General features: G+C 41.4%; 1 protein-coding gene across 1 annotated transcript; it reads left to right on the top strand.

Annotated features, from left to right (window-relative positions):
* On the top strand, positions 1-27,054 carry LOC127628045 (5-hydroxytryptamine receptor 2A). Its single transcript, XM_052104701.1, has 5 exons — positions 1-115; positions 20,099-20,222; positions 23,144-23,573; positions 24,043-24,243; positions 26,389-27,054. The coding sequence occupies exons 3-5, from the start codon at positions 23,279-23,281 to the stop codon at positions 27,030-27,032; spliced, it is 1,140 nt and encodes a 379-aa protein (XP_051960661.1). The 5' UTR covers positions 1-115; positions 20,099-20,222; positions 23,144-23,278; the 3' UTR covers positions 27,033-27,054.

Below are 27,054 nucleotides of genomic sequence, written 5' to 3' on the forward strand. Positions count from 1 at the left end.
CTTTTTTCTCAGCGCTGATAAAACAAACTTGCGTGAGTCATTTAATTCACTGGATAAGCGCGATGAGAAGAGCTCAATACACAGGACCCTGACACAGGATGGACGCAGTATAAGGGTACGAGAGTTTGCTTCTTTTGGGGATTAATTAGTGCTAGTAATTAGTTTTCCCTCTGTCTCAAGATCTGACAAGTTAGAACATGTTTACACCCAGAACTCGTTGAAGTCGCCTTGGTTACAAGATACGATTAAAGTTAGGATGTTTTGTGCCATGGCTCCTGGAGATCTTACTATCATTTTGTCTTACAGTCCTGTTTTATAAAACTATTTATTTGTGTTATTTAAAGTTCGCTCTCTAAGCTTGAGCATATGCATCTGTCGTCATGACACGTGCATGTCTCTTTGTATTTCAATCTTCCGGAATAAATGGAACTTGAAAGATAGCGATCTAATTTAAACAGAAGTTTATAAGTTTATATAAGTTTGGGAGAGGGGATAGTTGCCATACCTTAAAGTCTTTGGATAATGCTATTGAACATGGTCAAAACGCATGTGACAACTTGCCCCGTCTTGAGATTTATTCAACGGCGCGTGCTAAGAAGTTCCACAGTTCAGTCTGTCAGTTAAAATCTACCTTCATTGTTAATTCTCGCCTTAATGCATTCCAGTGTGGTTTTATGTCTTCTGAATCTTGCTTGGGCAACTGAATTTAGGATAGCAAGAACTCAAAGCCAATTAATTTAATACAATTGGCTTTAATATTACAGATACAGTCTCTGCATAACATGACATGTCAAGTAGTGACAGTAGAGTGAGATGCAATACTCGGGATGACCAGATTCCTCAATGCACCCATGGATGCACCCTCTACTTTGCAGATCAATGTGAAGTAGAGGGTGCATCTGCATCTGTAACTGTTGTCACCTTGTTATTTTCACTGGCAACAATTTTACTCAGTGTGTGCTTGTCTTTCAAGAGTTCATCGTAAAATGCAGAGCAGTCCAGTCCAAAATTAAGATGTTCGAAAAGCATTGCCTTCATGACTGTTACACTGAGTCAAGATATATCTGGTGCCCATGCTGCATTCATTAACGAGAACACACGATCCACAGATGCAGATGTCCCAGGTAGGCATAAACCAAACTCGACGACCTTGGCTAAGACTCAGAAGTTGATGGTCTTGCTCTCCAGCTCACGAAAAACGTCTGTCCATCTCTCAGACACGGCCATCTTGTTCATGTTCCACTCAGTGATGCGACGAGTGACAACGTTTTTCATGCAAGCCCACTCATCAAAGAGCGTGGTTTCGTCAATCAGACTGAGAGTGGGGATTCTGGAGTAGAAGTGTTTAAGGCTGCTCTGGATGTCGTTCCACTCTGGGATATCTCTCAGTAGGGCCAACTCAAGTTTTTCTGTGTTCTCCAATGAGCGGCTCCAATTTTGGAGGTAATCCGCCAATGCTGAATAAAAGTTTCTCACTGCACAAAAGAAATCACAGTAGGAATAAAATCCTGCCACTGTCGCACAAGGCTGAATTCGTCTACATCTCACCGTCACAGGCAGCTCTCATCGCTCCGTCTCTGTTATTTGCGCTTCTTTAAGCCTAGCAGTGTTGTGTAAGTTACTTTCAAAAAGTAATCAACTATGGATTACTGATTACATATCCCAAAATTGTAATTTGATTACTTTACTGATTACTTTGTAAGGAAAGTAATCAGATTACTAATTACTTATTTTGAAATTACTTTCTAAAACCAATCAAACCTGCAAAAAACTAAAACAAATGTGTCACTAATAGTTTAGTACTTTAATATTGACTGAAAACAATAACAAAATTACACCAATATGACAAAGACAGTAACTTGGCTAAAGAGATCCAATGCATTTCTAAATATACAACTTAACTTTCTTATCTCAAATATGCTGTAGTAGCATCTTCAAGTGTGTGTGTCCACTCTCTACAACCTTCATATCTATGTGTGGCATGTATGAGTACATTAAGCTTGTTTACATGTGTTTGTGTTGGTGTGAAAGACAGAACTGAAACATTTCTGAATCTGCAATCAGCTTTGATAGTAAATCCATTGTGCATTTGAATGCTTGTTGTTTCTTTTCGGTGTGAATATACAGGTTTGCTTGTGTGTGTACATGTGCAGCATGTGTGTGTGTGTTTACACAACTTCTAACTTCGACTATTTCTACCTCCCTGCTTGAGCTCAGACAAATTGAGTATCCTTTATCACTTGCGCATCTGTAACGCTATAGCATTGAGTTTGTGTTTTAATGTATACAGTACATAAAGACCATAAAAGAGCCGTTTGCTTAGTGACGTCTTTTTGAAGACGCCATTCTGAAAATGTTTCCACCTTGTGAGCGATATATCGCTCTTTCAGACGGAACGTGCGCTATTTTCCATATTTACCCGAAGCCGGTCCCCTCTTCTCCCATGGCAGGTGCAGATGGAAACCTGAGGGATGGGGTAGAGCGTGGAGATTAGAGGAGGATTTGTTGCCTTGATTTTGATTTTGGTGGCGTATCTTCTTAGGTTCTGCCTCTGGGCTTTATCATATCCATCAGGGTATGATTCCACAGAGAGCAAAGCATAAACCTCATCCCACTCCTTTTCCATAAATATTATTAAAAAGAATAACATGCATATAAATCAAACCTGCCAAAAACTATTATATTTGACATCAAATAATAAAAAATGTGTTAACAATGTCAACAATTAGGATGAATCAATTCAATTATAGACATTACTGCAGCAAGTTATCAGTGTTTATATAGACCTATCGCTAGCGCCCAGCAATAACGGTATAACTAAGACCTAAACGTGTACTGGTATGACCAAAGAGCTGCCTGTGACATTGACGGATCGCATGTGAGAGCTTCCTGTGGCGTTTACTGATCACGTGAGAGAGCTGCCTGTGGAGTTTACTGATCACATGTCAGAGCTGACTGTGGCGTTTAAGGATCGCTTGTGAGAGTTGCCTGTGGCGTTTACTGATCACTTGTGAGAGCTGCCTGTGGCGTTTACTGATCACGTGTGAGAGCTGCCTGTGGAGTTTACTGATCGCATGTGAGACCTGACTTTGGCGTTTACTGATCGCATGTGAGACCTGACTTTGGCGTTTACTGATCGCATGTGAGACCTGACTTTGGCGTTTACTGATCGCATGTGAGACCTGACTTTGGCGTTTACTGATCACTTGTGAGACCTGACTTTGGCGTTTACTGATCGCATGTGAGACCTGACTTTGGCGTTTACTGATCGCATGTGAGACCTGACTTTGGCGTTTACTGATCGCATGTGAGACCTGACTTTGGCGTTTACTGATCGCATGTGAGACCTGACTTTGGCGTTTACTGATCGCATGTGAGACCTGACTTTGGCGTTTACTGATCGCATGTGAGACCTGACTTTGGCGTTTACTGATCACTTGTGAGAGCTGCCTGTGGCATTTACTGATCACTTGTGAGAGCTCCCTGTGGCGTTTACTGATCACGTGTGAGAGCTGCCTGTGGAGTTTACTGATCGCATGTGAGACCTGACTTTGGCGTTTACTGATCGCATGTGAGAGCTGTCTGTGGCGTTTACGAGTAGCGTGTGAGAGCTGCCTGTGGCGTTTACTGATCATGTTTGAGAACTGCCTGTGGTGTTTACTGATCACGTGTGAGAACTGCCTGTGGTGTTTACTGATCACGTGTGAGAACTGCCTGTGGCGTTTACTGATCACGTGTGAGAGCTGCCTGTGGCGTTTACTGATCACGTGTGAGAGCTGCCTGTGGCGTTTACTGATCACGTGTGAGAGCTGCCTGTGGCGTTTACTGATCACGTGTGAGAACTGCCTGTGGCGTTTACTGATCACGTGTGAGAGCTGCCTGTGGCGTTTACTGATCACTTGTGAGAGCTGCCTGTGGAGTTTATGGATCACATGTGAGACCTGACTTTGGCGTTTACTGATCACTTGTGAGAGCTGCCTGTGGCGTTTACTGATCACTTGTGAGAGCTGCCTGTGGAGTTTATGGATCACATGTGAGACCTGACTTTGGCGTTGACGGATCGCATGTGAGAGCTGCTTGTGGCGTTTACGGATCACGTGTGAGAACTACCTGTGGCGTTTACGGATCACGTGTGAGAGCTGCCTGTGGAGTTTACTGATCATGTGTGAGAGCTGCCTGTGGCATTTACTGATCACTTGTGAGAGCTGCCTGTGGAGTTTATGGATCACATGTGAGACCTGACTTTGGCGTTGACGGATCGCATGTGAGAGCTGCTTGTGGCGTTTACGGATCACGTGTGAGAACTACCTGTGGCGTTTACGGATCACGTGTGAGAGCTGCCTGTGGCATTTACTGATCACGTGTGAGAGCTGCCTGTGGCGTTGACGGATCGCATGTGAGAGCTGCCTGTGGAGTTTACTGATCACTTGTGAGAGCTGCCTGTGGAGTTTATGGATCACATGTGAGACCTGACTTTGGCGTTTACTGATCGCGTGTTAGAGCTGCCTGTGGCATTTACTGATCACGTGTGAGAGCTGCCTGTGGCATTGACAGGTCATGTGTGAGATCTGGCTGTGGAGTTTACAGGTAGCTTGTGAGATTTGCCTCTGGAGTTTACGGATTGCATGTGTGAGCTGTCTGTGGCATTTACTGATCACGTGTGAGAGCTGCCTCTGGAGTTTACGGATTGCATGTGTGAGCTGTCTGTGGCGTTTACTGATCACTTGTGAGAGCTGCCTGTGGCGTTTACTGATCACTTGTGAGAGCTGTCTGTGGCGTTTACTGATCACTTGTGAGAGCTGCCTGTGGCGTTTACTGATCACTTGTGAGAGCTGTCTGTGGCGTTTACTGATCACTTGTGAGAGCTGCCTGTGGCGTTTACTGATCACTTGTGAGAGCTGCCTGTGGCATTTACTGATCACTTGTGTGAGCTGTCTGTGGCGCTTACTGATCACTTGTGAGAGCTGCCTGTGGCGTTTACTGATCACTTGTGAGAGCTGCCTGTGGCATTTACTGATCACTTGTGTGAGCTGTCTGTGGCGTTTACTGATCACTTGTGAGAGCTGCCTGTGGCGTTTACTGATCACTTGTGAGAGCTGCCTGTGGCATTTACTGATCACTTGTGTGAGCTGTCTGTGGCGTTTACTGATCACTTGTGAGAGCTGCCTGTGGCATTTACTGATCACTTGTGTGAGCTGTCTGTGGCGTTTACTGATCACTTGTGAGAGCTGCCTGTGGCGTTTACTGATCACTTGTGAGAGCTGTCTGTGGCGTTTACTGATCACTTGTGAGAGCTGCCTGTGGCGTTTACTGATCACTTGTGAGAGCTGTCTGTGGCGTTTACTGATCACTTGTGAGAGCTGCCTGTGGCATTTACTGATCACTTGTGAGAGCTGCCTGTGGCATTTACTGATCACTTGTGAGAGCTGCCTGTGGCATTTACTGATCACTTGTGAGAGCTGCCTGTGGCATTTACTGATCACTTGTGAGAGCTGCCTGTGGCGTTTACTGATCACTTGTGAGAGCTGTCTGTGGCATTTACTGATCACTTGTGAGAGCTGCCTGTGGCATTTACTGATCACTTGTGAGAGCTGCCTGTGGCATTTACTGATCACGTGTGAGAGCTGCCTGTGGCATTTACTGATCACTTGTGAGAGCTGCCTGTGGCATTTACTGATCACTTGTGAGAGCTGCCTGTGGCATTTACTGATCACTTGTGAGAGCTGCCTGTGGAGTTTACTGATCACTTGTGAGAGCTGCCTGTGGCGTTTACTGATCACGTGTGAGAGCTGCCTGTGGCGTTTACTGATCACGTGTGAGAGCTGCCTGTGGCGTTTACTGATCACGTGTGAGAGCTGCCTGTGGCGTTGACGGATCGCATGTGAGAGCTGCTTGTGGCGTTTACGGATCACGTGTGAGAACTACCTGTGGCGTTTACGGATCACGTGTGAGAGCTGCCTGTGGCGTTGACGGATCGCATGTGAGAGCTGCTTGTGGCATTTACTGATCACTTGTGAGAGCTGTCTGTGGCATTTACTGATCACGTGTGAGAGCTGCCTGTGGCGTTGACGGATCGCATGTGAGAGCTGCCTGTGGAGTTTACTGATCACTTGTGAGAGCTGCCTGTGGAGTTTACTGATCACGTGTGAGAGCTGCCTGTGGAGTTTATGGATCACATGTGAGACCTGACTTTGGCGTTTACTGATCACGTGTGAGAGCTGCCTGTGGCATTGACAGGTCATGTGTGAGATCTGGCTGTGGAGTTTACAGGTAGCTTGTGAGATTTGCCTCTGGAGTTTACGGATTGCATGTGTGAGCTGTCTGTGGCATTTACTGATCACGTGTGAGAGCTGCCTCTGGAGTTTACGGATTGCATGTGTGAGCTGTCTGTGGCGTTTACTGATCACTTGTGAGAGCTGTCTGTGGCGTTTACTGATCACTTGTGAGAGCTGTCTGTGGCGTTTACTGATCACTTGTGAGAGCTGCCTGTGGCGTTTACTGATCACTTGTGAGAGCTGCCTGTGGCGTTTACTGATCACTTGTGAGAGCTGCCTGTGGCGTTTACTGATCGCGTGTTAGAGCTGCCTGTGGCATTTACTGATCACGTGTGAGAGCTGCCTGTGGCATTTACTGATCACTTGTGAGAGCTGCCTGTGGCGTTTACTGATCACTTGTGAGAGCTGCCTGTGGCGTTTACTGATCACTTGTGAGAGCTGCCTGTGGCGTTTACTGATCACTTGTGAGAGCTGCCTGTGGCATTTACTGATCACTTGTGAGAGCTGCCTGTGGCATTTACTGATCACTTGTGAGAGCTGCCTGTGGAGTTTACTGATCACGTGTGAGAGCTGCCTGTGGCGTTTACTGATCACGTGTGAGAGCTGCCTGTAGCGTTGACCGATCGCATGTGAGACCTGACTTTGGCGTTTACTGATCGCATGTGAGAGCTGTCTGTGGCGTTTACGAGTAGCGTGTGAGAGCTGCCTGTGGCGTTTACTGATCATGTGTGAGAACTGCCTGTGGCGTTTACTGATCACGTGTGAGAACTACCTGTGGCGTTTACTGATCACGTGTGAGAACTGCCTGTGGCGTTTACTGATCACGTGTGAGAGCTGCCTGTGGCGTTTACTGATCACTTGTGAGAGCTGCCTGTGGAGTTTATGGATCACATGTGAGACCTGACTTTGGCGTTTACTGATCACTTGTGAGAGCTGCCTGTGGCGTTTACTGATCACTTGTGAGAGCTGCCTGTGGCGTTTACTGATCATGTGTGAGAACTGCCTGTGGCGTTTACTGATCACGTGTGAGAACTACCTGTGGCGTTTACTGATCACGTGTGAGAACTGCCTGTGGCGTTTACTGATCACGTGTGAGAGCTGCCTGTGGCGTTTACTGATCACGTGTGAGAGCTGCCTGTGGCGTTGACGGATCGCATGTGAGAGCTGCTTGTGGCGTTTACGGATCACGTGTGAGAACTACCTGTGGCGTTTATTGATCACGTGTGAGAGCTGCCTGTGGCGTTTACGGATCACGTGTGAGAGCTGCCTGTGGCGTTGACGGATCGCATGTGAGAGCTGCTTGTGGCATTTACTGATCACGTGTGAGAGCTGCCTGTGGCGTTGACGGATCGCATGTGAGAGCTGCCTGTGGAGTTTACTGATCACTTGTGAGAGCTGTCTGTGGAGTTTACTGATCACGTGTGAGAGCTGCCTGTGGAGTTTATGGATCACATGTGAGACCTGACTTTGGCGTTTACTGATCGCGTGTTAGAGCTGCCTGTGGCATTTACTGATCACGTGTGAGAGCTGCCTGTGGCATTGACAGGTCATGTGTGAGATCTGGCTGTGGAGTTTACAGGTAGCTTGTGAGATTTGCCTCTGGAGTTTACGGATTGCATGTGTGAGCTGTCTGTGGCATTTACTGATCACGTGTGAGAGCTGCCTGTGGCGTTTACTGATCACGTGTGAGAGCTGCCTGTGGCATTTACTGATCACTTGTGAGAGCTGCCTGTGGAGTTTACTGATCACGTGTGAGAGCTGCCTGTGGCGTTTACTGATCACGTGTGAGAGCTGCCTGTGGCGTTGACCGATCGCATGTGAGACCTGACTTTGGCGTTTACTGATCGCATGTGAGAGCTGTCTGTGGCGTTTACGAGTAGCGTGTGAGAGCTGCCTGTGGCGCTTACTGATCATGTGTGAGAACTGCCTGTGGCGTTTACTGATCACGTGTGAGAACTACCTGTGGCGTTTACTGATCACGTGTGAGAACTGCCTGTGGCGTTTACTGATCACGTGTGAGAGCTGCCTGTGGCGTTTACTGATCACGTGTGAGAGCTGCCTGTGGCGTTGACGGATCGCATGTGAGAGCTGCTTGTGGCATTTACGGATCACGTGTGAGAACTACCTGTGGCGTTTATTGATCACGTGTGAGAGCTGCCTGTGGCGTTTACGGATCACGTGTGAGAGCTGCCTGTGGCGTTGACGGATCGCATGTGAGAGCTGCTTGTGGCATTTACTGATCACGTGTGAGAGCTGCCTGTGGCGTTGACGGATCGCATGTGAGAGCTGCCTGTGGAGTTTACTGATCACTTGTGAGAGCTGCCTGTGGAGTTTACTGATCACGTGTGAGAGCTGCCTGTGGAGTTTATGGATCACATGTGAGACCTGACTTTGGCGTTTACTGATCGCGTGTTAGAGCTGCCTGTGGCATTTACTGATCACGTGTGAGAGCTGCCTGTGGAGTTTATGGATCACATGTGAGACCTGACTTTGGCGTTTACTGATCGCGTGTTAGAGCTGCCTGTGGCATTTACTGATCACGTGTGAGAGCTGCCTGTGGAGTTTACTGATCACGTGTGAGAGCTGCCTGTGGAGTTTATGGATCACATGTGAGACCTGACTTTGGCGTTTACTGATCGCGTGTTAGAGCTGCCTGTGGCATTTACTGATCACGTGTGAGAGCTGCCTGTGGCATTGACAGGTCATGTGTGAGATCTGGCTGTGGAGTTTACAGGTAGCTTGTGAGATTTGCCTCTGGAGTTTACGGATTGCTTGTGAGAGCTGCCTGTGGCATTTACTGATCACGTGTGAGAGCTGCCTCTGGAGTTTACGGATTGCATGTGTGAGCTGTCTGTGGCGTTTACTGATCACTTGTGAGAGCTGTATGTGGCGTTTACTGATCACTTGTGAGAGCTGCCTGTGGCATTTACTGATCACTTGTGAGAGCTGCCTGTGGCATTTACTGATCACTTGTGAGAGCTGCCTGTGGCATTTACTGATCACTTGTGAGAGCTGCCTGTGGCGTTTACTGATCACTTGTGAGAGCTGTCTGTGGCGTTTACTGATCACGTGTGAGAGCTGTCTGTGGCGTTTACTGATCACGTGTGAGAGCTGCCTGTGGCGTTGACGGATCGCATGTGAGAGCTGCTTGTGGCGTTTACTGATCACTTGTGAGAGCTGCCTGTGGAGTTTACTGATCACTTGTGAGAGCTGCCTGTGGCGTTTACTGATCACGTGTGAGAGCTGCCTGTGGCGTTGACGGATCGCATGTGAGAGCTGCTTGTGGCGTTTACTGATCACTTGTGAGAGCTGCCTGTGGCATTTACTGATCACTTGTGAGAGCTGCCTGTGGCGTTTACTGATCACTTGTGAGAGCTGCCTGTGGCGTTTACTGATCACTTGTGAGAGCTGTCTGTGGCATTTACTGATCACTTGTGAGAGCTGCCTGTGGCATTTACTGATCACTTGTGAGAGCTGCCTGTGGCGTTTACTGATCACTTGTGAGAGCTGCCTGTGGCGTTTACTGATCACTTGTGAGAGCTGCCTGTGGCATTTACTGATCACTTGTGAGAGCTGCCTGTGGCATTTACTGATCACTTGTGAGAGCTGCCTGTGGCATTTACTGATCACTTGTGAGAGCTGCCTGTGGCGTTTACTGATCACTTGTGAGAGCTGCCTGTGGCATTTACTGATCACTTGTGAGAGCTGCCTGTGGCATTTACTGATCACTTGTGAGAGCTGCCTGTGGCATTTACTGATCACTTGTGAGAGCTGCCTGTGGCATTTACTGATCACTTGTGAGAGCTGCCTGTGGCATTTACTGATCACTTGTGAGAGCTGCCTGTGGCATTTACTGATCACTTGTGAGAGCTGCCTGTGGCATTTACTGATCACTTGTGAGAGCTGCCTGTGGCATTTACTGATCACTTGTGAGAGCTGCCTGTGGCATTTACTGATCACTTGTGAGAGCTGCCTGTGGCGTTTACTGATCACTTGTGAGAGCTGCCTGTGGCATTTACTGATCACTTGTGAGAGCTGCCTGTGGCGTTTACTGATCACTTGTGAGAGCTGCCTGTGGCGTTTACTGATCACTTGTGAGAGCTGCCTGTGGCATTTACTGATCACTTGTGAGAGCTGCCTGTGGCATTTACTGATCACTTGTGAGAGCTGCCTGTGGCGTTTACTGATCACTTGTGAGAGCTGCCTGTGGCATTTACTGATCACTTGTGAGAGCTGCCTGTGGCATTTACTGATCACTTGTGAGAGCTGCCTGTGGCGTTTACTGATCACTTGTGAGAGCTGCCTGTGGCGTTTACTGATCACTTGTGAGAGCTGCCTGTGGCGTTTACTGATCACTTGTGAGAGCTGCCTGTGGCGTTTACTGATCACTTGTGAGAGCTGCCTGTGGCATTTACTGATCACTTGTGAGAGCTGCCTGTGGCATTTACTGATCACTTGTGAGAGCTGCCTGTGGCGTTTACTGATCACTTGTGAGAGCTGCCTGTGGCGTTTACTGATCACTTGTGAGAGCTGCCTGTGGCATTTACTGATCACTTGTGAGAGCTGCCTGTGGCATTTACTGATCACTTGTGAGAGCTGCCTGTGGCATTTACTGATCACTTGTGAGAGCTGCCTGTGGCATTTACTGATCACTTGTGAGAGCTGCCTGTGGCATTTACTGATCACTTGTGAGAGCTGCCTGTGGCATTTACTGATCACTTGTGAGAGCTGCCTGTGGCATTTACTGATCACTTGTGAGAGCTGCCTGTGGCATTTACTGATCACTTGTGAGAGCTGCCTGTGGCGTTTACTGATCACTTGTGAGAGCTGCCTGTGGCGTTTACTGATCACTTGTGAGAGCTGCCTGTGGCATTTACTGATCACGTGTGAGAGCTGCCTGTGGCATTTACTGATCACTTGTGAGAGCTGCCTGTGGCATTTACTGATCGCGTGTCAGAGCTGCCTGTGGCGTTTACTGTGGCGTTTAACGGGGGTCACGACATGCTGGGGGTTCCCCAGCCTGAGGCAAAAGAGGGAGGGGTGTGACAAGGAGGGTTATCAGCCAAGGAGAGGGATAAAGATGAGCCGGAAGCGGTAGTTCCAGAGAGAGAGAGCCACAAACAGCTGCCGTGTGTGTGTGTTTATTTTTGTCTTTTTGCTTAAGTTTTCAGTAAAATATTACTTTGGTGGTTTGTCCAGTTCCAGCCTCCTCCTTTCCCATTCTAACTAGAGGTCGACCGATTAATCGGTCGGCCCATTAATCGGCCAATGTTTTGCATTTTTTTACATATCGGCATCGGCCAATATCCAAGTATATCAAGCCGATTATTAGGCAGGCGCATCTGTGGGCAGCCTAGTATTGTTGTGGAACACGTGTTTGACGCACTTAAATTAAAAATGTATAATGTAAAAACATATTGTATAAATAATGTATAACAAATATATTAAATAAACAAAGCAGGTGTTACGAACTGCTCCGAGACACGAAGGTTGAGATCCAAATGCAGCTTTAATTAAGGGGCAATCCAGACACGTAATCCAATATTCAGAGCATCCAAGAGAAGCACAGGCATAACTAGGGATGGGTATCGTTAAGGTTTTAATGGTATTACAATCTTACCGATACTGCTTATCGATCCGGTACTTTAACAGTTCTTTTTGTTATATAAATATATTACACAAAGATAAACGTTATATAGGCACAGTGATTTAATTTCAGGAAGGTCTACTAACATTACTGTTCAGGTGTGGTCTAAAAAGAAATCTAATAATCAATTGTAAAATAACACTGCATAGTTTATCATAGATAGATTAATGCTTATTAATGCAGAAGTTATTCATTCAAGAGCTGTAAGTGATTTTCTCTTTGCCTTTTGTTGTTTGATTCGCAGTAATGGCTCAATCGTCACATGTTTAATAGACAGCTTCCCCTTTAAGACCGAGTTCAGATCTAATAGGCTCCTGATGCAGCATATTTTCTCCCCAACTATTTCCATAACTACGTCCATTTTAGACATAAACTGTGTTTAAGTGAATCTCCAGGCCTGTCGTTTTGACACATTTTTGTGTAAATTTGATCGTTTAGACGCATGAAACCCAAAGTAGCCTATACTTTGCTCGTCTCTTTGCGGTGTGTTTCGAGCTGCGCCGCCTTGGGAACAGTATCTCTTGCGCTCTTTTATTATTAAAAGCGTCCGCAATTTAGCAACAGTAGCTAGACTGCATTTTACAACAATCACCGATCGTGCTGATTCTGACGTTAAGTTTGAGTTTTTGGGAGAAATGTCAGTGCACCGCTGTGATGGGAAGGAAGTTGTGCTAGACAGAAAATCTAAAGGCGAAATCTAAAATAAAATCAGACTAATATCACAGATCTAAACCAGATCTGAACGGATAACGTCCGAGCTTACCAAATTCAGTCCTTCAGTAGGCTATAGTGTGTTGGTAACTTTTTTATTAGTTATTGCTCTGCATTGAGTGACAACCCTCTCAAATATAAGACACACAAACAGAACAAATAAAAGTCTCAGATTCACTGTCTGTAATTGCAAAATTCTTGCTTACTTATTGTGAAATGATAGCAACCCTTCTGCTGTGATAATGCAACTTCAACTACGCTATCAATATCCAAAGTAGCCGAACGTCACGTTTTTTCTTGAAGTTGGCAGTAACATATCAAAAGTTTTTAGTTAAATATAAAGAAGTTATACAAATTTAACCCTTACTGTTTACTCCAAGGAACTTCGCTCCTTCCTTAGGCACTGGATGAGGTCTGCTCACTCTGCTGGAAAATGACCAATGTATTTGTTACACCAGAGTGTTATTTAAATAAAATAACAAAATGTTGACTAAAATGGTTAAAAAACATAGGATCAATGATGTGATTCTCAATTTTTTTGTCTGGATCTATTGTTATTCAAAAAGAATGGCCTGTTGCTAGGTGCAATTAGTACAAGAATGTACACATCTTCATGTGCTTTGATGCTAGCCAGTCGAACAGATGGACATGAGACCAAATCTGTCTCGGAGTAAATACTTTGAAGGCAGAATTTCTGAGTCTTCAATTCAAACATCTCAGTCCAGTCTTTCTCTGCGATCAGAAAATAATTTCTGTTTCTGCACCTCTTGGTGTAAAGTTGGCACTTCCCTCATGAGGCTTTGGATCGACAGCATGCCATTGAGGCATTGAGGCGTGGTGGCCACCCTGAACTGAAACATGTATCCAGACCCCCGACAGACTGTGCCATGCACACTTATAACGAGCCAGTGGGCACAAGTGCTCTTTCTAACTGCTAATGTCAACAACACAACCACCTTCAGGGGGCAACTGCTTAATGCAATTGAGTCATTCAAACTGGCAAGCCTCATGAAAATGCAACAAGGGCTTAGTGTGCATTGCAACATGGCAGACCCCTGGCAAGATGCCAACAGCTGAAAAAATTGTCATGAGACTGTTGTCGAGTCCTTGTTTTTGGCGCTTAACAGCAGGGAAAGAACAAGTGCTGTCCTGGGAACATGGAAGAAACCGATTGGCAGGGTCCAACCTGTGCATGCATTGCGAATATGCAACAAGGTCCTTCGTTTTTGTTGTGACATGGTAGAATTTTGGCACATCATCGCCAACAGTAAAAACACGCATCAAAGTGACCTACGTTACACCGCAACTCGTTCTCGGTTTGCGACGGTGGGGAAAATAAGAGGGCCGACCATGCAGTCACATTGGCATTTTTATGGGCCTTCTCGAGGCCAGAAGAAAGCACTGCGTATGCATTCATTTTTTTGTAATCAGATGTCTTCTTGTTAGTTGCCAACAACAGTAAAAACTGGCATCAAAGTGACCTGCTTCACACAACAAGCTCTTTCCCAGCTCAGAACAGCAGGAAAGTGAGAGGGCTACATTAGGGACACAGAGGTGTTTCTCCACCCTTGAGGGCCAGAAGAAACACTGCGTAAACCTTAAATCATTGTGTTGCAACATGGCACTCTTATTAACAACAGCAAAGACAGTCAGTGAAGAAAAAGATACCCCCACAAACTGGATTTTGCTTACATTTCTGTTTACATTTACAATTATGCATTTGGCAGACACTTTTATCCAAAGCGACTTACAGAGCACTTATTACAGGGACAATCCCCCAGAGCAACCTGGAGTTAAGTACCTTGCTCAAGGACACAATGGTGGCGACTGTGGGGACTGAACCGGCAACCTTATGCTTACCAGTTCTGTGCTTTAGCCCACTACGCCACCACCACTCCATGCTGCAACATGGCAGTCTTCTGGCATGCCACCAACAACAGTAAAACAGGCCGAAACATCACACTCACTATTCCAGCTTTTATAACTTGATGGGATGATACCACTGTACGTGGGAAAAATGTTCCTCAAGTCTTTATTAAGTTTCAGATCAATTAGACAACAAGTAATGCATTTGAGACTTTAAAACTGCATCTGATTCCCATTGACTGTTTGAATATGATGGACGCAGTCAGATATTCACTGTAAATTACAATTTACCCCAACAATTTTACTTCTTTTGTGATAATGACCAAATGTACCCAAACAGTGTCATGAAAGGATAATATTGCCACACCTAATACTTACATACAATGCACAGGGACTTTCATCTCTTTGCATGATTTATTGTGTTTAACAGGTCATACAGTAACTTTCTAGAGCAATATTCCTCCTTAGCTTTTATGTTCATATGTTGCCTGCAAATATCACAAGTTTAACTCAGCATATTTGTTTTTAAATATTTGTTTAATGAATGTGTGCTATTTCCTTGACAGTTTTGAGCACAAGTGCTACTTTGTATTTGTGTTAACTTATGTAAGCTGAGCTTACTAAACAAGTTTCTTGCTGGAGGGTTCAGTCAAATTTGCATTAAAGTGTACTGTGAAATATTTGCTGTCATTCGATTAAAGGAACAGTTCACCCAAAAGATGAAACTACTCACTTCTGCAGAACACAAATAATAAACGTATCATTGGTTGAATTCAGCACTAAGGGCAGTACCCATACGGTACATAGTCACCAAACGTCGCAAGAAGAAATAAGTTTGAGAAACAATGAGGTTTGATTTTTTGGCAAATTAATTATTAATTTAATTATTGACTTATGTCATTTACAAATGCATTACTAGAATTATTTATATGCAATTATTGCAACATGCATGAAAAAAGCAACTTGTATCCAATATTTGCCAGATGGTGAGCATTTTAACTTACATGTTATAAAATCTTGATAAATACATGTATTTATACATTAATCAAAAATATAAAATGACTTAAAGTGGAGTGAGACGTTTGAACTCAACAGCCAAACAAACACACCCATCCCTTCAGTGCTCCTTCAGAAGCTCCGCCCCCCAAATTCAAGCACACGCAATAGTGTTGTGTGGATCGGGCTGATCCACTTTGTTTATGTTCCCTTTTACAGAACCAGGGCTGTGTACAAACGCCAGACTTTATTCAGCACACACAAACAAAATGGACAGCTAGCTGGACAGTGAAGAGATATTCACAGAATTTGACAAAAAGAGTATTGGATTAAAATGACTCACTCCACCTTTAATTCATGATTTATGTCACAATGCAGCAATAATAGACTATTATAATTAGATTAAAATGATGGATTATATCATTTTACTCTTACTTGTCTTGACTCACTTGTGTCCTCACTTTGCTTGTAACATTGATATCAAAGAATGGTGCTACTCCGAGTGCTGTCTCAACTTAACTATTCCTAGTTACCTTGAGTCCTCTGCGAAAACACTTTTCAGGTCTTCATGCTCATTCACTGTTTATACAATATAATAAAGCCGGATGACCTTTAAACCATACTGAGCTATAATGTACAGGTTTTTAATGTTGGCAACTCCTTAATAAATGTTTAACAGCTGTCCACTTTGCATTAAGGTACATTTTCATGTGTTCAATAACTGTTATTAAGCATTTATAACATGTAAGGTAAATGGCTAAGTATTTGGAAGGTACTGCACGAAAGTCCTCCTTTTTTGTGCATGTTGTTATAACTGCATATCAGTGATTTATAATGCATTTGTAAATGAATAAATCCTGTTATATTACCTTGAAAAGGGAATATTAATGTAAAGCGTTACCGATGCCTCTTTAATTAATTTCCCTTAAAATACCAGTTCATATTCATAATTTCACACCACGTGCAAAAGTATTTTTTTTAAGCAGAATGTTAGCCTCATTCACCAATCACTTCCATTGTATCTTTTTTGCCATACAATGAAATTCAATACGACTGAGGCTAACATTCTGCCTAAACGCCTTTGCACACCAAACGTGAATGTCCGGCGGGTTTTCACACCGCAATCAACATTTTTAATCAAAACAATGGATTCCTGAAGAGCCATTCTCACCAGGAGTGAACGTTCTCGCTGAATCGCGTGGAGACAAAGAGAAGCTTTTTACGGTCAGTGTATCGATTTCTTTTTTTTTTTACTTAAAATCAGAAAAACATTATTCTCATATGGGTTCTCTTTACATGTAATGATATGGCTACTGCACTGTCTTGCACACCCTTTAAAAATGATCTGATCTTATGTGGATTGTCTTCATAATTTATTCTGTAGCTGCATTGTTTTGCTTTTGCTATTAAGCTTACATGAGTTCTCTTATATCTTATATATTTAATATAATATATATCACGGCATCTTTGCCTTTGTATCACTTTTTAAATAAACAAATTTACAGATCTTAAGTATTTTTCTTCATCAAATATGAATAATATTAATACTATTGCTGTGACTTTCAGTGCACTCTGTGTGCCTTTGAATACTGAAAACAAAATAGTTATTGCTGTGCTAATTTTAATATTTGTTAACAGCCTTGTTTGTCGATAGCAGTATTAAAGTATCTAATAATGGGTCAGACTGAAGATGGGTTTTATTGGTTGAGATCTGCTTGCTCACTGGTGGTCTAAATAAAATCTTATTTACAATAACGTTTTTCTTTTTGATTTGTTTTTTATCAAACTGCACAATTATGACTCTCAGACATTACAGATTATTTTTCTGTTGAAGCTGCTTTGAAATGATGTGTCGTGAAAAGCTCTATACAAATATGTACAAATAAAAATGACTTGACTTATTGCTCACACTCTTGAAACCTTTAAATTTCATTACGTTTAATTAGTAACATGCAGAATTTGAGTTTTTATTTTTTGAGGATTGTTAAGTAGATGTATACCGCAGTAAGATACAGTCAAACATTTGTTTTAACAGTCATTATGAGTGTGCATTATGCAGTGATTTATTAACAAATGCACTTAACACAAGTAAATACAGTATGCGTGACAGTGCACATAATTCATATTGTACCAAATGATAACATGCTTTAACTATTAACCCTTTAAGCTCTGATAGGCCCACCGGCTGGCCTGGCCCACCTGCGAGAAAAAAACAACCATCAAAATATTAACAACTACAATCTTGACCAACACAAAATAGGTGTTGTTTGAAAGCTTAGAAGCTCTACTTTCCAATGCACACTGGCATTATGTTCAAAATTTGCAGACAAATCAGAAGTGTTCCATTTTCATAACATAAAAACATTTGCAATGTACACACTGCAATCAGTAAAAACATCAAACTGAATGAATAGCCATGTGTCATATGTACTCTCAATGAGTAGAATACAACCAGTCTATTTGTTTTACTCACAGACAAAAATATAGAGAGTAATAGCTAAGTATATGTCTTTGACAATTCTGTTGGTGTTGCTTATATGCCATGTTTTCACTTATATCTACAAACAAATTGCCATTTTTTAGTGGAGGTGATTATCTTGTCATTAAATGACACAGACTCAATGATGCAGACTCAATGATGCAGAATCAGTGATGCAGACTCAGTGATGCAGAATCAGTGATGCAGACTCAGTGATGCAGACTCAGATGAGTCAAAAGTCACTCATTCTGTGAAATCTCATTACTAAAATCATGTCTGCATGCTATGCAAACCTTTAGTCATTGTTGTGTTTGCATGTGTAATTAGTTCTTATGTACAATTATTATGTTTTATTTCTTTGGAGAGGCTTTTGGACACATGAAGATGTTTTTAGACACTAGGATAAATTAGTTTTGTTATGCTATAACTTTTGATTTGCTTTGTCATATCAACACAAATTCTTTCTCAGACACAGTTGACATGATTGGGAACAAAAAAGCGTTTTTTCGGAGCTACCTTATTTACATCCAGCGATATATAATGTCAAATAAAATAAATAAGAAATAAAGTACATTTTTGACTCACTTGACATTTATACTTGATTCTTTCGAATCCCCCCTCAGGCAGTGCATACATTATAATACTGTCAGTCAACTGAAATAGTTTGTGAAGTGTCTCGAAAGCTGTCTATCTCGTTTAGCAAATCAACAACACTCTCGTCATCGTTGTTTCGGCTGGTAGAGGGATGCGTTTTTTTTTTAATTATTTTAATCTGCTTGCCGGTGATGGGCAGACCAGCTCAAAGGTGTATTGAGCCACCTATCAGACCGTGCTAAAATTGCTTGTAGATTAGCACTACATATTGTACAGGCGTGAATGGGCCATTAGCCGGCGATTCCCCTCTCATAATCGTGTCGCGGTTGGAGTGAAAAGGCATTAACATCTTCTTTTTTGGTTCCATGGAAGAAAACAAGTCATACAGGTTCGGAACAACATGAGGGTTAGACAATGATGGCTGAATTTTCATTTTTCCAATCCCTTTAAAGATGTCCTATGTTTAATCACTTTTACACCTCTACAAGGGATGTTGCAATCCTTTTTTGATAACATTAATTGTCATCTTTTGCCACAGACAAACAGTGGAACAACAAAAATACATTTGACTACAAGTAAGGGCTTTATCAGTGATAACATGGAAATGAAATCACATCAAGCCAAGTCTATTTACATCTGTCTATCTAAATATAAAGATACCTTTTTATCTCCATTTTAAACAGTATATATATATATTGTTTATCATTTTTAACCTAACAAATTTCTTTTTGAGAAATGTTTCGCTTGAAACGTGTGCTTGTGCTGTCTTTCTTTCAATAAAAAGTGTCGCAAATAAAATAAGTGCCACTTAAATGTTTTGTTTTGTTTTGTTATGAAATTCAATGACACACATTTTAAAGTGTGGCTTAAAGGAATATTTCAGGTTCAATACAAGTTAAGCTCAATCAAAGCTTTAAACCCTCCAAAAAATTATCCCCATTGACTTCTATTATAAGTGCCACACTGTAACCTCCATTTTTGCTTCTTCTTTTTTTAAGAAAATATGGGACAAGTCCAAATGATTTTATGTTGTAATCAAATTGATTTGAACTTGTATTGAACCTGGAATATTCCTTTAAGTGTCCAAATACTTTTTAGACCACTGTAAGTGTGTGACATCTTTAATGCCATTAGTGACAATGGTAAATGAATCATTCTACTGAGGTCGTTGAAACAAAGATTTGGTTTTAAAGAATAATTCAACAGAAGTGTGACAGAGTTGTTGTCTGTGCTATAGGTTATCTGGCCTTGTTCCAGTATCTTCTACATTGCACAGATATTATGGGACGGGCTAAAGATATTTGAGAAACTTACATTAATGCTTGGAAGTTTCACATCTAAACCTTCTTCAAAAAGAATTTGAAGTCATCCTACTTGAGTTTAAACAGACACTTGCATGTGTCAATATTTGTTACACACTTGCATTTGTGTATATTTGTTAATAAAGGCTTCAAAAGTATAGGCTGAGTTCAACTGGCCAGGCTTGAAACAAAAGCTGAGCGACATTTCTCTTCTTATTTACTTACACAGAAGATCGCGAACAGATCTACACTGATGAAACTGCTCCAGTCTCAGTCACTGTTGACAAGAGAGAGATCTTTCAGACCCATCAGAAGATCAGAAACAGACTCCAGTACCATCACCACACACACAGGTGGGTGTTTTCTACAGAATTCCTTAATATACATAGGGGCTTGTTGTCACGTAGGGAAGTTGTTACGAGGACTGTGTCTTATTTAGAGGATAAAATCAAACCTTGGGACATGAAAGTGCCCAAAGATGATGAAGCACACTTATACAATTTAATAAGAATTAAAATTAAAATAATTTCATATTTTTCATTGTGTTTTACTGTTTACATTTAACAAAAGAGCCAAAAAAAAAAAGTATAATTTGAACTAAGGAATATTTTAAGGGATTACTTTTGGTTACTTTACTTTGTAATTTTTTTGCAACTCATTCTAGGTTCCATATAGTGGGGCATGTTGTCACAAAAAGGTACATTTGTGTTAACAGAACTGTTTTATTTTGGGGGGAATAGCAGGTACTACTGGCAGGAAAATGCCAGTAGTCCAAGTTATTTGGATGTGACACAGCGATGACTCCATCTCAGCAATGTTACCGAAAATTGTACTTTGTGTTTTTCTAAAAATGTATTTATTCTGATGAAGCCAGTTGTCAAAAGACAAGTCCTTTCTCGTGGATAGTTTTGTTAGCAGTGGTTAAAACCTGTTTTAATGTTCTTTTCTAAAGAAATCTCACCCAGTAACTGTTTATATACTTGTATACACTGATAAACAACCCAAATTGTCTCTTAGCAGCCCTCACATTTTTCTAAACCTGAATAACTTTCTTTTTTCCATGGAACATTCCATGGTAGATGTAAGGCAGAATGACAGCCTGAGTCATCATTTACTTTCACTATAAGTACAACACACTAGACACTAAAATAATGCAATCAACATCAACTAAACTACATACAATTTTACATTACACACCCTAATGTACATAACTGATATCAAAAGAAAGATATATATATCAAATATAATCAAATGTGATTGGTTTTACGACTTTTGGAAACGGTCAAAGAGTTTACTGTAAACGTACGTGTATTGTCTTGTTTTTACCATAAGGTACTGTAAGGCAAATCATACTTTTTACTTCTCATTTTTATTGATTATTTTTGTAAATGTATAGTATACATGTATAGTCTTGTTATATAAAATATAATTTTTCATCGTACATGGTAAGGTAGCCACCAGTTTACCAAATCCATTTATTCTCTGTAGAATATAATTTATTTTCCTGTTAAAATTACATTCTCTAGAAAACCTCATAAAATATAAGAGCTAAACTTTGTCCGAAAGAGGACTTTTGTTTTTGTATGTTGTCTTAGGAATCTTTATCTACTCTATATAATATTCCTGAAATGTATGGGAGAGAAAAACATCAACAACAAAAAAACTAATGAAATCAAATAATTTGTATAAATTCCTATGCTGAATTTACAGCTGTAGAATTATCTCACCGAAGTTGTTGACTGGGGGCCTGGGTAACTCAGTGAGTATTGACGCTGACACCCATCACTGGAGTCGCGAGGTTTAATCTAGGGCATGCTGAGTGTCTCCAGCCAGGTCTCCTAAGCAACCAAATTGGCCTGGTTGCTAAGGAAGGCAGGGTCACTTGGGGCAACATCCTCGTGGTCTCAATTAGTGATTGTTATCTTTACAATATGTCATCATATATCAATCCTAAGGTAGAAAACCTTGTCATAATTATTTGCTAATTTGAGTAAATTCCACAGTTAAATAAAATAAGTAAATACTTTCCCTTTTCTTAATACCAGTCAAAAGCCTATCAGCAGCATGCTGGACAAGCTGAAGGTGTGACAGTAAAGACTGTGGAACACACAGGTAAATTACATTACAATAATCAAGTCTGGATGAAATAAAAGCATGTACTACAGACTCCAATCCTTTCAATGACAAAAATGACTTCATTTTAGCTATACTCCAGATTTGATAGAAACAGCTTCTGACCACAACATTTATTTGTTTGTCAAAATTCAAGGCTGAATCAAAAATAACACCTACATTTCTAGCATGTGTATGAAAGTTTCCAAATAACAGTCCCAGTTGACTGACAACCATCTCTGTGGAAGCAGGGTGGCCAAAAACTAAGACTTCTGTCTTCTGTCTTTACTTCATTAAGCTGATGAAGTTTGGCTGACATCTAACTTTTAATATCCCTGAGGCAATCAAACAGACACTGTAAACTATAAATATCCCTTGAATGTAGGGGAAAAGAGTGTCATCTGCATAATAATGAAATGAGATGTTACAGTTCCGACAAATTGTGTACAAATTGAGCATGTGTAGTAAAATAAAACTGGACCCAGAATTGAGCCCTGTGGTACCCCATATGAGACCGGTGCACGAGATGAAGTATAGTTTCCAATCTCCACTGAAAAAGTCCTTTCGTTTAAATAAGAGGTGAACCAATTTAGTGCTCAACACTGGATCCCAACACACTGCTGTAAGCACTTCAGAAGAATGCCGTAATCAAGAGTGTCAAATGCCGCACTGAGATCCAGCAAAATTAGAATAGCACAATAGCAAGAATCAACAGAAAGCAAGAAGTAATTTGACACTTTGAGCAAAGCAGACTCTTTGCTATGCTGTTGACTAAAGCCAGACTGGTATTAATCCAAAATACCATTGTCCTTTAAAAATGAAGAAAGCTGGTTAAAAACAACCTTCTCTTGCAAGGTGTTGTTGTTTAATAGACTAGATAATGTGCATTCAACTATCCTGTGGAAGGCTTCCGTATGTTATGTGGTACATGATAAAATGTGTTTATAAAGAAATGTGTTCTTCTAAATTTGACAAAATTTACTTTGGATTTGTAATGGAAAGTTACAATATTAACTAAAACGATTAAGCTAAATTTACTCACTTTAATCAATTATTGGCATGAATTTAAGTCGATTTTACTTGATTCTATACCATTAAAATTGACTTAGAAAAAACGTGACATAAAAATGAAGTAAATCTTACTATTCATGTGTGTGTTTAGGTGGATCACACACCACCACAAAAGGATTCAGTTGAAACGAAGACGGGCTGAAGTCAGTTGATATCTGATTTTACACAACATCACTGACAGCTGCTAAAGGCTCATTCAGACTTTGATTTGACCGTTTTTACCACAATGGACTCACTGAGTGATACCCAAAGGAATGTCTCTTTGGACTTCAACTACAGCTATTTCAAATCCAACTTCTCAGAGTCAGAGGTCATACAACCCACTGGGAAGAACTGGCCAGCCTTGTTCATCCTGGTCTTTATATTCCTCACCGTTGCAGGAAATATACTTGTGATTATGGCAGTGTCCATTGAAAACAAGCTGCACAATGCAACCAACTTCTTCCTCTGCTCTCTGGCCGTGGCAGACATGCTGGTGGGATTTCTGGTCATGACAATCTCACTAATCAGCATCCTGTACAGTAAGTACTAACCGAAAGATCTTCTTCAACAACCTACATACTTCATGATCTTAAAGAGTTGTTCATATATTTTCATATCAGTATATTGCTGTGTGAAACAGCTTGTACTATGTAAGCTGAAATGGTTTGTTGTTTAAGTAATGATGTTAATTAAAAAAAAAAAATAGGTATTGTTTAATTGTTGTTAACAAACGAAACAGTTCTTCTATTCTGGGTCTTTGAGGGTTAAGTCAATTATAAATTTTTCACATTTTCAAGTTTTTAGTTATTTAACTTTCTAGCTATTGCAAGATACAAGAATTAATATTAAAAAATAAAGTCTTCTATTATTTTGCATCTCAAAATGTATCTTGTTTTAAGGCTGTTTAGATATTTCTTTCTACTGTAAAAGTAACAAAAATATAAAAGACTGACAAATATTTTTTCTAGTACAAAACTGTGTGTGTGCACCTCTGACATTTGTCTCCAGATTACACCTGGCCTCTACCTGAAGCTCTGTGTCCCATTTGGATCTTCCTGGATGTGCTCTTCTCTACAGCCTCCATCATGCACCTGTGCGCCATCTCTCTCGACCGCTATATCGGCATCCGTAATCCAATCCAATACAGCCGCAGCAACCTACATTTTAAAGCCATGCTAAAAATCATCTCTGTCTGGACAGTGTCTGTAGGTGAGAATGAAGTATACAGTGTTCACAGCTGCAATGACAACAACATTGCAGTGAATAGTATTTTATAGCCTTTGTTTGAAAGGAAATAGATGCAAAACTTAAAATGTCTTAGTCATCTTCATAGACATAAGCTCTGTTTACCTCTAATATTACATTGTTTCTCCACTGACGGTTAGGTTGAGTGTTGGGGGGTAGTGTTGTTTTGGGGGGAATTTTTTCCCCTTTTCACCCAAATTGCAATGCCCAATTCCCAATGCGGATTTGCCAAAAATCACAAATTTAGAATTTCCTTGATGTTAAATAGCACTTGACACAGCCAGTGCTGGGTAGATTAGTTCTGCTTTGTAATCTGGTACTGATTATAAATTACATGACTAAAATTGTAGTCAGTAATGTAATCTCTTGGATTTTTATGGTAATCTAATCTGATTGCTTTAGGATTACAATTTGATTACTTCTGACTAAATTAAAGTTTTTTGGATGTCACACAGAATTTATTCCCATTACAAACACCATACACATGTGGTAAAAGAATACAAAAGCAATTAGCAAAACTAAAACTAATTTTTATCGCACAAATGCTATTTTGTGCGATAAATAGACAATCTATTTACGAGTATTATAAAAAAGTTATTTAATCAAACACAAGTACTCGATTATTGTAATCTGATTATGTAATCCATATTTAATGTGATCTATTACTACCCAGCACTGAAAACAAACCAACTATACTCCAGACTTAAAAGTCAACAAACACCGGCGGCTTCTGCATAACAACTATGTAAAAAACACTGCAGGATTAGTTTGATCCTCTACTCATCCACAATGCCAATGTTTTTGTCTTATGTGATGCCAGTCTTGTAGCTAATGCCAGGCAAAAAACTTGTCCCTGTTCCTCTGAGCTCCCTTGGGCTGTGAGAGACTATCTGACATCTCTACCTAGAGAAACAGCGCTAATAAGAACTGACAGTGATGGCCATTACGGTTGCATCAGTCCCTTATACCACATGGCTCTGCCACATTCAGCATTCATACTGGATCATGTTTTTAGTAGTTCAGACACATGAAGTTTGATATTTTTGCATAGCTCCCTTTGAAAGCCTTATTATGCTTTGGTTTCAAACCCAGAAAGTCTGCAGGAGTTTATTTCACGGTTTTCAAAGTCTAACTATGGCTTTGATCAAACAGGTAGCAAATCTAAAATTGTTGGCATATTCAACTCAAATAAGGGCATTTCTAAGGATGCGTCAATGTACTCCTGTGTCAGACGGACACTTTTGGAGTGGCTCGGTTGCGTAGTGTCACAAACATACCATTTTTAGGTCTGTGTGTCAAGTTAAACAAAGTTTGAAACTTAGAAAAACCCGTCTTGATCCCTGCCTTCGGATTTGCGCTCCATCAAGCTGTGTTTGAATGCAAGAACGAGTTCTCGGCTTGTGTTGTCTGCACTCTGTAAGTGTGGTGTGTTCTCTGTCATATGTTGCCTATACAGCAAGTTTGGCTTACTGCCCCCTGGAGAAAACAGGTGGTACTTCAAGCTTGATTTGCTCATTTGGAAGAGGAATATTTCTAATTACGGTCCGGGGACATGATTAATTGTGTTACTTTTTTTAACGCGTTTCATTTTTTCATCACTGTATCTATCGTTCATCACACAGAATTAACGCGTTAAATCGACAGCCCTACTCATAACATAAAAGACGCCACCTACTGGTGTACATATCCAATCTCCAGAAATGGTGACTCAACAAATCATTGAATGAAATCAAAATAAAGAATAAATGGAAATCCCCACCACCCATGGAAAGCCACGAACATTGAGAGGCAGAGTGATACAAAAAGTGAAGCTTCCTGCTGTTGGACTGTATATCAGCACAGTTGTGATTTGGCTGTAGGCAAGAGTCAGCAGGTAATCAAAGCCGCACTGATATATGGAACAACGGCACAATTGCAGGTGTCATATTGCTTTTATACAACAGTTCAACAAACACGTAAATAATATTGATGAACTTACTCTACAGGCAAAATGGTCCAGTTAGTTTTTCGTCACATGATGCAAATAATTCAATAAAAATGTGTAATTGCTTGACAACCCAGGTATTAAAACATGCTCTCTCCTGTCTCTCTCTTCTTCCCCTCCTTCAGTGTTGTCTCTGCCTATCCCAGTGATGGGTTTTCTGGATAAGAAGAAGGTGTTTGTGAATGGCACCTGCACCCTAAACGAGCCTCGCTTCGTCCTTGTCGGCTCGTTTGTGGCCTTCTTTGTTCCTCTGGTCATCATGGTGGTTTGCTACTACCTCACCCTGCGAGTTCTTCAGCAGCACAGCACTTCCTTTCCCACAGAGAGAAAGAGTCACTCCAAAGATTCTTCTGCTGAGATAAGTGACTCAAGTCTACTCGACAATGACGCGGTGAACAAGAAGCCTACATCTGGACCTGGCAAAAGTTTATTTAAAGCTTCACAAGGCCAAAAGAGACGAGGCATGATGCAAGCTATCAAAAATGAGAAACGTGCCTCCAAAGTCTTGGGCATTGTCTTCTTTCTATTCCTGGTGATGTGGTGTCCGTTCTTCATCACCAATGTTTTGGTCGCTATCTGTCAGGACAACTGCAGCAAGTATCTCTATATGCTTATTAATTTGTTTGTGTGGGTGGGATATATATCCTCTGGAGTGAACCCTCTCATTTACACCCTTTTCAACAAGACGTATCGTCAAGCCTTCGCTCGCTACCTGCACTGCAAATATCGCGAAGACGTGCCACAGAAGAAACATCGTATTGTGAGGTAAAGTCAGTCACGTCCACCAGTGC

This window comes from Xyrauchen texanus, chromosome 34 (assembly GCF_025860055.1).
Source record: "Xyrauchen texanus isolate HMW12.3.18 chromosome 34, RBS_HiC_50CHRs, whole genome shotgun sequence".
In the NCBI taxonomy this organism is placed as follows: domain Eukaryota; kingdom Metazoa; phylum Chordata; class Actinopteri; order Cypriniformes; family Catostomidae; genus Xyrauchen; species Xyrauchen texanus.